General features: G+C 40.4%; 1 protein-coding gene across 1 annotated transcript in view; it reads right to left on the bottom strand.

Moving 5' to 3' along the window:
- Window positions 1–299: 299 nt before the first annotated feature.
- The window catches only part of TRIM71 (tripartite motif containing 71), a 73,591-nt gene continuing 61,697 nt past the window's right edge, over window positions 300–12,193 (bottom strand). The window contains exon 4 of the mRNA XM_090046453.1: window positions 300–10,380. Within this exon, the coding sequence (XP_089902579.1) occupies window positions 8,929–10,380 (1,452 nt within the window). The 3' untranslated portion in view covers window positions 300–8,928. The remainder of the gene's footprint in view (window positions 10,381–12,193) is intronic.

The following is a 12,193-nucleotide window of genomic DNA, read 5'->3' as shown; positions in this document are numbered from 1 at the left end:
TCCCAGACAAACCTTTGTCTAACTGGGTCTTAAAAACCTCCAACGATGGAGATTCCACCACCTCTCTGGTAACCTGTTCCAGTGCTCTACTACCCTCCTAGTGAGAAAATTCTTCCTAATATCTAACTTAAACTTCCCCAGCTGTAACCCAAGACCACTGCTCCTTGTTCTGTCATCTGCCACCACTGAGAACAGTCCGGCTCCATCCTCTTTGGAATCCCCCCCTTCATATTTTCATAGATTTCATTGATTTTAGGGTTGGAAGAGACCTATTTCCAACCCTCTGCCCTGGGCAGGAAAGAGTGCTGGGGTCAGATGAAAAATGATGTCCAAGTGAAAAATATTTAAGACTTCTCTGGGTCCCTGCCTGCCTTTTGGTTGGGCTGTCTCTTTAGTTTGCACATCCTTCAAAAGGTGGATGTTTCTCACCAGGCAGGTATGTGCACCCAGCATCTTGGGACCAGCTGTCTGGTCACAAATGAAGCACATGAAAGCCTTCAGAAATGAGGTGGTGTTATGATTTCAAAAGATAGGGAGGCAATGAGCTGTTTTGGGTTGACTGGGTGCTGTGATGATGCTGTACGAGGAAGAACAACATGCTCTGACAGCGACAGGTCGCTAGACTCCCTGGCACTACCTGGAAGTACAAGCATCAAACCCTTCCTGCATCACACAGAACAAAGGCTTTAAAAAAAAAGCGTCACAGACTTCTGCTTTGGTCATTGATCTTCTAACATGCGTGCCCCTAGCATTTTTTCTGCAGAACTTAAAGACAGGAGAATATGGAGCAAACAAGGAGAAGATGAGCTGATACTCACAGACTTTTTCCGTTCTTGCAAACTGCCCCGCTATCAACCAGGACAGGGCTGTGACTGCAGCAAGGGCTCCTATGTGCAGGACTAGAGCTGTGGCTGGTTGAAGGCTGCTATTAAATCTCTCCTCAGTCTCCTCTTCTCTAAACAGGCCTAGTTACCTCAGCCTGTCCTTAGAAGTCACGTGCTCCAGTCCCCTCACCATTTGTGTTGCCCTTTGCTAGGCTCTCTCCAATTTGGCCTCATCCTTTCTGTAGTGGAGGGCCCAAAACTGGACACAGGGGCCAGATGTGGCCTCACCAATCCTGAATAGAGGGGAAGAACCACTTCCCATGACCTGCTGGCAACAAATCTACCAGTGCAGTAGTCCGATTCCTGGGGCACTCCATTTGAAGCTGGCTGAATTACTCCTCTCTGAACCCCATGCTCCAGCCAGTTTTCCATCCACATTATAGTGCATTCAGCCCACCTGTACTTCCTTAGCTTTCCTACAAGGTTTTTCACAGGCGACTGTATCAAAAGCCTTGCTAAAAATTAAGCTATACCACATCCAAAAGAGCCTGTCACCTCATCATAAAAGGCAATCGGGTTGGTCAGGCATGACTTGCCCTTACTGAGTCCATGCTGACTGTTCCCGATTACTTTCTCCAAAGCACTTGGAAATGGATTCCTTAAGGATCTGCTTCATGATTTTTCCAGGGACTGAGGTGAGGCTTACTGGTCTGTAGTTTCCTGGATCCTTTTTCCCTTTGTTAAATATGTGCACTATGTTTGCCCCTTTTTTTAAATCATCCAGGACCTTTCCTGATCACCACAGGTTTCTAAAGTGATGGCTAGTGACTCCAAATCACATTGCCCAACTCCCTCAGGTGCATCCCACTCAGCCCCATGGACTTGTATATGTCCAGTTTTCCTACATCTTAAAAAGTCATTTCTTAAAACTCCCTACACCAAAGGTTTTTTGGAACTTTTACTTTAAGGACCCTCCTGTTAATTCTGTATGCCATTCTCAGCCATAGAATTTTGACCTTTCATAAGCTTTTTTGTTTTATTATATGCTACTGTGAATATTGTAGTCTTTCCCTTGTACTTGCTTTTCCAGGCCTAGCATACGTTTTAGTTTGGTCTAAATCCTTAGCCTTGCTGAACTTCATATTCCAAAGCAGCCGTTTTCTACATGCTTTAGAACAATTTAAATGAGAATTCATCTAAACTGGCTTCCGTTAGTGTTTAAACCACAGAGCTGCTGTTAAAAAAAAGAGTCAAGTTAATGTAGCCAGACATACTGCGAAGCCTGTTTGTATCGAAGCCAAAGTCGAGACAGCCAGGCTTCACTTGCCAATGTTCCCTTTCCCATGGTCCTTCCCCTGCCTGGCCCTCTTCTCTAGGGCCTCCTCCTCTTCCCCTCCCCCTTTCCACTTATCAGAGGTCTATGCTAGAACTTGTGCAAGTGGGGAATCAGACACCACGCTAGCTGCTTTTGCAGGAAGCAGCCAAGCCCAGGGACATCATGAAGTCAGGACAGCAAGGCAGGAACTTCAGCAAGAATTGCAGCATCCTTATTCCTAAGCATTTGTGTGTGCATGCAGATGCAGAGGGGTTTGGAGGGAATGGAGCAGCTGATACACATTTCAATGCATCTTTCTGACAGCAACTAACTGCACCCTCTGCTTTCCTGTTAACTGGTGTCCAGATGCTGTCAGTGCTGCAGTCTGGGCCCATGCAGCTGATGCTGTCACACCATCCCTTCAGTGTTCCTACAGTTTCAGGTTTGCCACGATGTCTTTTGTCCCCTTCTTATAGGATGCAATAGAAAGAGGAAACAAATAAATAGACACACACACACACAAGCTTGCCATGAAAAAACTCCTCACATTTATTTGATTAAACAAAAAATAAAATAAACTGCATAGGAACATTTTAAAGTCCAAGGAGACACTGACTTTGTTTTAAGGCTGCCAGTAGCTGATACATCATCTCCTTGCTACATCCTTCAGCCTTCTCCATGGACCACAACAATACATTCAGAAGCCTCCGTTAAAACACAAGAGTTTTCTAACATTGTTAACTTGTTCTACATAACAGTTTGCACATGACCTGTCATTGCTTTCTTCTCTGCAGTATGTAACATTTGTAAGTTAAAAGCCTCACCAATTTTTTGTCCTAATAGTAAAGTGAAACTTTTTTGAAGGGTGCAAATTACTGCCATTGCCTATTTCATTAATCAGAGCAGTCTGCCATCAAGATGACCATGCTTCTGTGCTAGTAATTAGAAGATGGGGCTTTATCTTTGGTAAAATTAAGAGGGGGCATTAAAAAACTCTTCATGTTTGTTACATTGGTTTTATTTGGCAAGAGCTGTCTTTTTTTTTTGCGCTGTCGCCAATTTTTGCTCATCTGTGCCTTTAGAGGGCCCATTAAGGTTGTATACATGCGCTTAACACTTAAAATGCATCCATCTGTAATCAAGCCGTTCATGACAGGTAATGCACAATGTGAACAAAGTAAGAAACCCTCCCCCACCAATCTGGTTTAACAAACTAGTTAAAAACAAACAAAAAAAAATCCCAATTTTAGTCACTTAGGAGGAGGGAACCTAAAAAACAAAATCCAGAAACATGACAAAATTTCTTCCTCTGAAGGAAACTGCTACATAGACTGAAGTATTCTACAAACCTAAGGAGTTCACTGGTCTGGTAGTTCAAAGAAAAATATCTACCTACTTCATTCACTACAAAGACACTTAACATTCAGTCAGTAAGGCTCTGCGCAAAGAGCTTAAAAAATATCTACCTGAGTTTGTAAGTTGATACAATCATCAAGAGGAGGTCTAAGACCATGCAGGTACACAAAGCTTTTTTAGAACCATTACTGGTTAAACGACGATGGAAAAATGCCAGCCTGGCCTGTTAACCCGTAAGATCATAGACACTAGGTACATTTTCCACCAAAAACATTTACCAAACCCAACCCGACACCTGATCATTAGTGGTTTGCTATACTTACTTTTCCAACTGTTGTCACTCACCCATATGACAGAAAAAGTTAAACATTTTCAATGCAGTTATTTGATTATGTGCTTTTTCAACTTCACTCCATTTGTAAAAACATTAAGCACACTTAAAAGCACCACTGCTCAAAAATCAAATAAAAGCCCAACACTTGAGCTGCCACTGGCTGTTGTAAGTACACTCAGCCTGAAAAGCTTGGTTGCATTGTCATGGTGGAAAACATCCTGTTGTGTCAAGAAGTCTATATATACAATCACCGAGTCAAAAAAGTCTCATTCCCTTCAAGCATTTGGTGTAGCATTGTGTTTAGAGAAATTATACCCTTAGTCTCTTCTAACAGGATATATACGGAAGCATGCAAAAAGTACAATTATTTTTCCTCTTGTAGAGAGAAGACCTAAAGGTCTTAAGGACATAAGAATTCTGCAAATAAAAATGTCATGTCAACCAGTAGTATTATAATACTGAAACAAACCACGATTTAAGTTTGCATAATTCCTAGTGAAAACTCATACTTTAAGCAATTATTCATATTTGCTCATAAGACTTGCCTGAGTGTGGGAACATTTGGTTTTATTTAAAGTTTCTCTAGCAAGGACGGCCTAGCATTTCCATGGGAAGGCAGGGAAAGACAAAATGAAAAAAGTTGCCACATTGTTCTCATTCAATAATATTCCATTTAAATAAAAATGCTTATTCAGCAGATAGATGTACCCTCCCCCCATGCAGATTTACATTTACTTCCAAGACCTGTTTGATGCTAAATTGAGGTAGATTATTTCTCCAAAGTGAGGTAGAACTTTAAGGAAAAAAGTAACAAATCAGTGGCATTTGTGCATTCTAATGTACCACAGCAAAGTGGGTTTCACTCTCCAACAGTCTCAAGGGACCAGAGGTATGATATTTGTCTACCGCAAGTACCAGTGTTTATTTTTTATACAGCTCCAAACTGTTTGTCTAAACATCTTTTTTTCCTCTTTTTATTTTTTTTTTTGCTTTAAATACCATGTTACCTTTTGGCACCATTTGGATAGGCTCCTTTAACAAACAAACAAAAAACCCTCAAAAAACCAAAACCTTTGGCACATTTTTTTTTCTTTAAACCTGAACTGAACATAGAAGTCTCATGACCTTCAGAAGAAATTAAAACAAAGATATGGCTGGATCAGGCCTAAAGTCTGTTCCTCTAATAAATTACATTTTGGTTTAACTCTAAAGAGACTGAACTCCTCTCCAGCAATTCCATTGGAGTACCACATTGAAGTGCCTCGTTCAGTTTCCCACTTGATTATTTTTGCCCTTAACATACACTAACTTTCAGGTTTTCTACTCCTTACAGTATATGGTTTGTGGGCATCCCCAGTAAGTTTTACTTGAAAGGGTTCTAATTAAAAAAAAAAAAAAAAAAAAAAAGAGTGAATTACCTGAGGATCCTGCACCACCCAGTATCATGGCTGCTTTTAAGCCCTCAGTCAATACAATGCTGAAACTTTCCCTGAAATATAGTCAGATCTGCTCCATATGGCTGAATTGGGAGAATAGAGAGAGTTTTACTTGCTGATCATCTTTCACAAAGTGAAACGTTTCCTGACAGCCAACACTGGTTTAACCCAGCATATTCAAATTCCTCTGGGAGTTTCTAGTGCACAAGCCTGTAGATCTAGAGCTGTCCTTCTTCACTAAAGCTAGAGCTTGGAGAAAGATAAACCAGCTTCACCTTCCCTGCTGAAATCCACTCACCAGTTCAGAAGATTAACTGGACAGTAAAGAACAAGCACAAAGTTTGCAACTCAGCTTCAAACTTTTGTTCCCCCTTTCACACACACAGTCTGTGTGTCCAACACTTAGTCTCTACATGTATTAGGACACAGGGGCATTATCTAATAATAGCCTGAGAACATGCATAGAATAAAAATTTTGAGCCAGATTTGAAATCCTATGAATTATATAACCAAATAAAAACCCCTATGGGGCACTCAATGTTTGGCATTTTACTTTCACTAGAACATCATGCTAACTTTATTTATTGCATTATAAAACACTCCATCTGAAAAGCTACTACTCTCAAATGAGATCAAGTGTGCTTAGCACTATCTACTACAGTAACAGTTTAGGAATTAATTTGGGTAGCCCTACAGTAGTGTTTTAAAAACCAAAGCTTCCCAACATGTGAAATGAAACACTTAGAGGCCAAATGGTTTTTGTTTGTGCTGTACGCAGATCCACTGAACTAAGTAACAGAAACTTAAAAACAAACAAAAAACACAACATTCCTCCCTCAGAGATTTGCGGCCTTCTTCTAGCTTGTGCAACGACAATGCAAAATAGCAAAGGTCGACGGAAATTCCACCAACCAGCAGCCCTTCCACACTACAGGGATGGTGAAGGACAAGAGCAATTTTTCTAGAATTCGACACAAAGAATGCCAGAAGCAGCTAAAGCAGTTTCAAATAATGCCCTGAAGAAAGGAAATCTGAAAGGGCAAGGCCAATAAACAATAAGCACAATAGCTCTTCTGGTATAATCCAGCACTGACAACCATATGGGTCAAGGTAAAAAAAAAAAAAAAAAAGGCCAAGTATTTTTAAGACACAAAATGTGATAAATGCAAGGATACTGCAAACTAAAAATTAAAGCTTTTAACCAGTTCTTTGGTATATAGATCTTTTAATCTAATTAATTCCACAGCCCAAGAAACAAACAATTCTCCTAGTGAAGAACACAAACAGCTTTCACAAGGAGTCAGACAGAACCAGATTGTGAGTGTTAAAAAAAGAATGGCTTGCTTTATCACGCATATGATCTGAATGGCCATATTCAAATTTAAATATATGCATAAAAGATTATCTTTGATATTAAAAAAAAAAAAAAAATGGTTTTTCAACGACACTCTCCATTAAAATTAAGACCAGCTGCAATATGTTGCTTTGAGGAATTTGCTTCATGAAACTTTGGCTGAAGATAGAGTAGTTGTTCTATACTGTGTAATTTAGGGTTAACTCCTCCCCATCTTAAAAGAGGAATTTTGCTATCCCAAGACTCTCAGTTTCACTTCCAAAGTAGCTACTATCATGGAGTGTGAATGTATAGTCATAAGGATTTCTAAAAACAGGAAATCCCTTTATTGGAAGTCTGATAGTAGGAAAATGCAGTGAAAGAAAATACACCTTGAAATACTCAATTAACATGGAAAGAACCCTTCGATATTCTAGGTTGCTTTTGTGAGTGGGATCTTGGAGAGATCAACACTTTCCTTCAAGGGTAGCAAGGCACCTTAGCTTTTTTAGATAATGACCTTGCTCAATCTTTCAGCACAGCTCTTGCTGGAATAGAAAATGCAATTTTTACAGCAAAGCAAGGAGATTGCATGAAGTCTTCAATCCCCACATGGGAAAGCTCCTCACGCTAACTACATTAGCTCTTTTGGTTTGCCATCATGGGCCCTACACAGAAGGCAAGGCAATACATGTCTTGGGAGTCCCTTCCCAACTTAGCTGTTAACACTGGCATGAAAATACTTAAGTGTGGACTGTAACTTCCCAAGAATTATATTCATGTGGCTTGGGAAAGCAGCTCTCTCCAAAGAAATCTCTGCTTCTCCAAAAAAACAAGAATCCCTTCTTCCCTAGTTAGAGCCAAGCTTTGCAGCTTAAAAATCAGATTCAGAATTTAAATCAGAATTCAGAAGTTTTGATTTTGGCCACTGTCCCCATTTTAAGCAGAAGTCTTTGGTGCTGCCCTGGAAAAGATGCATGTAGATCCATGGTGCTTTCTGTTAATTACTTAATAAAATCAGGACTAGTACCACCAATCTATGGGGCTATTCGGGTGTCCTCACCTCTGAGTCTTTTGATCCAACTGTTTGGAGGGTGAGGGAGGGAGGGGAAGAGGAAGATATGAAAGGGTGAAGGGAAAAGAACAAAAAAAGTTTCATTCTTGTCACTGATTAGTTGGACCTCTCCGAAATGCACCCTGAATTTCCAAAGTTGTGCTTGTTTTTGGAAAAAACGAGACATATTAATTTGTCCCAGAACAAATCTATTAACTCAGTTCCTCTAACTAAAGTCTTAAAATGGAAGGAAAAGAAAGACTAGCTATTTCACAAGAAACAAAACTTCAAAATCAAGGGTTCACTCTTCCTTGTTGCCACACTCCTTGTAACCACCAGTGGTTTTCCATAGTGGTTAACACACAAGTGGAGGGAAGAATGGAAACTTGTTCTTCAAAATACAGCTAAGAGTCAACCAAAAAGACTAAAAGAAAAATTAAAGAATAGAGAATACATTAAAGAGTCTTGCTTTTTCATTTAATCTTATAACTAAGCTAAGTCACCAGAAGTGACTTTTGTTTAAAAAATAAAACCCAAGAAACAGAAATCTGTGCATTTTCTTAGCTTCATGTTGTGCTGTGGGATTACTACTCTTAAAACACACATGCCAAAAATGCAAGCATGCTTCTTCTGGCTACTGAACCCCACCCATTTCCACAAAAAGATCAAAGTCTTCTGGGAACAAGACACTGTATTGAACAGTAAATCAAACACATTGAGGTATTAAAAATAATAAAGGAGAACAAGAAAAAGTTCTCTGCTGCAGCAGCAATTAAAAAAAACCACCCTCCTAGCCCAAGCCACAGTATGATCAAGAACACAAAATTCTCTACAAATAGCTAATGCTACTGCTTCCCCCCCCTCTGACCCCTTCTATATTTAAAAAGATACATAGAGCCTTTTTGGCTTAGTCTACAGAACTCACCACACAGACCACCTAATGTGCACAGCAACACATTTGTGCATGATGCCCCATCTGGGGGGGAAAAGAGGTAAAAAATTACTGAACTGTGTGTGCAGGGAGTGGGGTGGGGAGGGTCAGGGAGAAGGGAAAAAAAAAAAAAAAAGATAATGAGGTAGATAGAATTTTAGCTTCACAGGATCACTCCCTGCAGAAAAAAAAAGAAGTACATTCATCTGTAAAAAAAAAATTAAAGATGAGGTAGGTTTGAATCAACGTTGTATTTTTTCGTTATCTTAAAAAAAAAGAAAAGAAGAAAAAAAAAAAGAAAAAAGAATTTCCCTGAGACAGTTTCTTCCTAATTCAGACAACAAATTAGAAGACGAGAATCCGATTGTTTCCAAAGTCGACCACAACAATCATGCCATCAGGGGTGACTGCTATACCCGAAGGACGGTCCATCTGACCAAAGCCACTTCCCTGAGTGCCAAATTTGCATAAAAAGCTACCATTGGACTCAAATATCTGCACTCGGTGGTTCCTAGAATCAGCCACGATGATGCGCCCCTCTTGATCCACTGCCACACCCTGTGGGCGCAGGAACTGGCCATTACCAGTGCCTTCTGACCCAAGGAAGCGTGCTGACTGGCAATCTGGATGGATGACCAAAAGGCGATGGTTGTTGAAATCTGTGACTACTAAATGGCCCTCATGATTGAAAGTCACACCCCTTGGGGAATCAAAGTGCTTCCAGAGTGCCCCTTCAAAGCCATACTTATTCAGAAACACGCCGTCAGGCCCGAAGAGTTGAACTCGGTGGTTCCTTGTGTCAGAGACTAGGATTTTGCCTTCAGAGTTGACTGCCACATCCCACGGGTAATTGAATTGCCCATTCTTGGTTCCTTTCTCCCCAAATTTCAGAATGAACTGCCCCTCAAATGTGAAGATCTGGATGCGATGATTGTCCTTGTCAGCCACAACAATTCTACGCGAGATGTCACAGGCAACACCCGCAGGTCGATCAAACTGGCCAGGTCGGGAGCCCAACGTGCCAAATTTGTGGTGAAAGGTGCCACAAGGCTTAAACACCTGAATGCGGTTATTGCTGCGATCAGCAACAATGATGTAGCCCTCTTTGTCTACACTGACTCCCCAGGGACGACACAGCTTGCCATCACTATCTCCCTCACTGCCAAATGAAAGTCCTGGTAGCCCAATGCCAATGTAACTGCGCCCAGATTTCACCACGACCTTGAATGGACTGTTCTCAATGTGCTGGTTGCACATCATGACTGAAACAAGATGCTCTCCCTCCAGCTGTGGTCTGTAACTGACCACGTAGGTCCCATTTTGCTGATCACTGACATCGGCTCCAAACAGGTTTCCATCAGGGCCCATCACCACTGAGGAGATCATATCGCCTCCTGAAAGGCGTGGCTCACCGTCATGGTCGTATCCCATCACTGTGAAGGAGGCCACTTTGCCCTGTAGTGCACGTTTGAGACCTTCCCCAGTGGCTTTGGTCAGAGGAGCAAAAGCCCCACTGCTAACAAACCCCATTGATTTTATGGCCATGTACAAAGCCTGGTCAGGAGGTGTGAACATGATTCTGTCATCCTCCTGGGGCTGCAGAAGGCCTCTCACATTCTTCAGCTCCTGCACCTGAGCCAGCATGCGGTCCCGGGCCAGAAGAATATCTATGGTGCGCCCCTCCTCTAGGACCTGCTGAACAGCACTAATTGTGTTGTCCAGTTTATTCAGGTTCTGACGCAACTTTTCAACTTGCAAGTAGAGCGACTTGGCTTTGACTTGACGAATCTTTTCCACCTTAAATAAAAAAAAAATGAAAAGATATAAATGCCTATATTAAAGCAGCAGAATCCTACAGAAATATTCCCTCATAGTAGTATCTTGCAAAAAATTGTTGTTGCCATATGGGTGAGAAGATTGAAGAGAATAAGAGTACTCCGCAAGATAAAAAAAAAAAACAAAAAAAAAACAACACTTTTTTAAAAAGTATCCACCCTGCTGACTCTTAATTTTTCCTAATATAGGTTGCATCTTAATATGGATTTTTTTGTTTGTTTTCTTAAGGGATTTTAACTCCCTCTACCAGAGACACTCAACATTGTTTCCCTTTCCCGCTGACTGCCTTTTTCTGCTATGAGAAGGGGCTACATTGGCATGCCACTTGAAATCAGCATTTTTTTAACCCAAGAGAAAGTCTCCCTTTGCGTTATCCCATATTACAGGCACATAGGGGTTCTTGAAAGAGCAGAAGCAACCTCATTTAAAAACACAGAAGCCTGGTCAATCCTCACTGCAGCTCAGGCATAGGAGATAGCATTACTGACATAATAGGAAGTAGGCTAAAATAAAAAACACCTTAAATGATGCCTTTCTGTATGCTGTTAGAAGATCGGACTTATCCACTACTATTTTTTTTAAACTAAAATAGTGTTAATAACACCAATGAAATAAAAAATGGTTTGTGCACATATTGTGACTGCAAGCACCAAAACCAAGATTTTGGAGCCAATTACCTTATGACAAAGTACCTTACATTACTGATTCACCAAGGTTTAAATATTGGCTATTGGCTTGTAAACAACTGTTGGTCTACTTTACACAGACATCTGTATACTTGCACTTTTGTACATGTATATGCACACTTTCCCTCATTACTTGATATCAGTACTTGCTAAAACCATTTAATGTTTTGTGTGGGAACAATACAAGTAACCTATTCCTTGGAAAATTAATGACAAGTATAACCATTACGTTGAGGAAATGATGGGAGTATATATCGCTAAACATTTTCATGTAGTGCCTTGGAAGTTCCAGGAAAGCAGATTTACTTATTCCTTGGCAATCTGTTTCCCTCCATCACAGAATGTGCCCATAACAAACAAACAAAAAATATAAAAAAGGCGAAAGAAAGTCTGCCAAAAGGTCTTAATGTTCAAATAATCTTGCACATAATAAACTAAACATATAATCAAAAGTTTAAGCAGTTAAAAAATGAGAAGGGAGTCACTATTAATTTTAATGATTCTTTGAAAATAATTAAATTCAACTCTGTTGGACTACTGAACTTGAAAAAACATTACGAATTGTCAAAATGAAAATTGTAAACATTTTGAGGCTCATTCAGGTCAATTTTACATTGCTACACCTAAACAGAAAAGGAGAGATCACTACTTTAAAAAACCCAAAGAAAAACAAAACAACCAGTCTCCCGTACAGATACTTCCTGGCTTGCAGGAACTCCTCTCTATCCCTTAGGATCAAGTCACTGTTTGACCAACTTTCACAAACCAGCTCAAGCCTTACAGTTTAAATATTTAAGTCCTCCTTGCTTTATGAAATTTGTTTTTCCTTCATCTTCCTAAAAACAAGATGGATTTATATAGGCTAGTGTTAGGTCCCACAGCGTGTTATATAGACTAGACTAGTGTTAGGCCCGTCTTGCAGAATATCTTGTTGCTACTGTCACTTGTTGTTCTACCATCCATAAAATCTCTCCTTGACTGCAGCTTGTTGCAGACTGAGCATGCCAGAGAAGGTGGGAAAACAGTGGTGAAGTGGTGTCCTCTTATTTTTACCTTTTCATATTCCTTAATTCAGAGATGTGCCAGCA

This window comes from Crocodylus siamensis, chromosome 5 (assembly GCF_052110815.1).
Source record: "Crocodylus siamensis isolate JL-2025a chromosome 5, ASM5211081v1, whole genome shotgun sequence".
NCBI classification, from domain to species: Eukaryota; Metazoa; Chordata; order Crocodylia; family Crocodylidae; genus Crocodylus; species Crocodylus siamensis.
The sequence above is the reverse complement of the archived record's forward strand: the minus strand, read 5'-3'. Positions and strand labels throughout refer to the sequence as shown.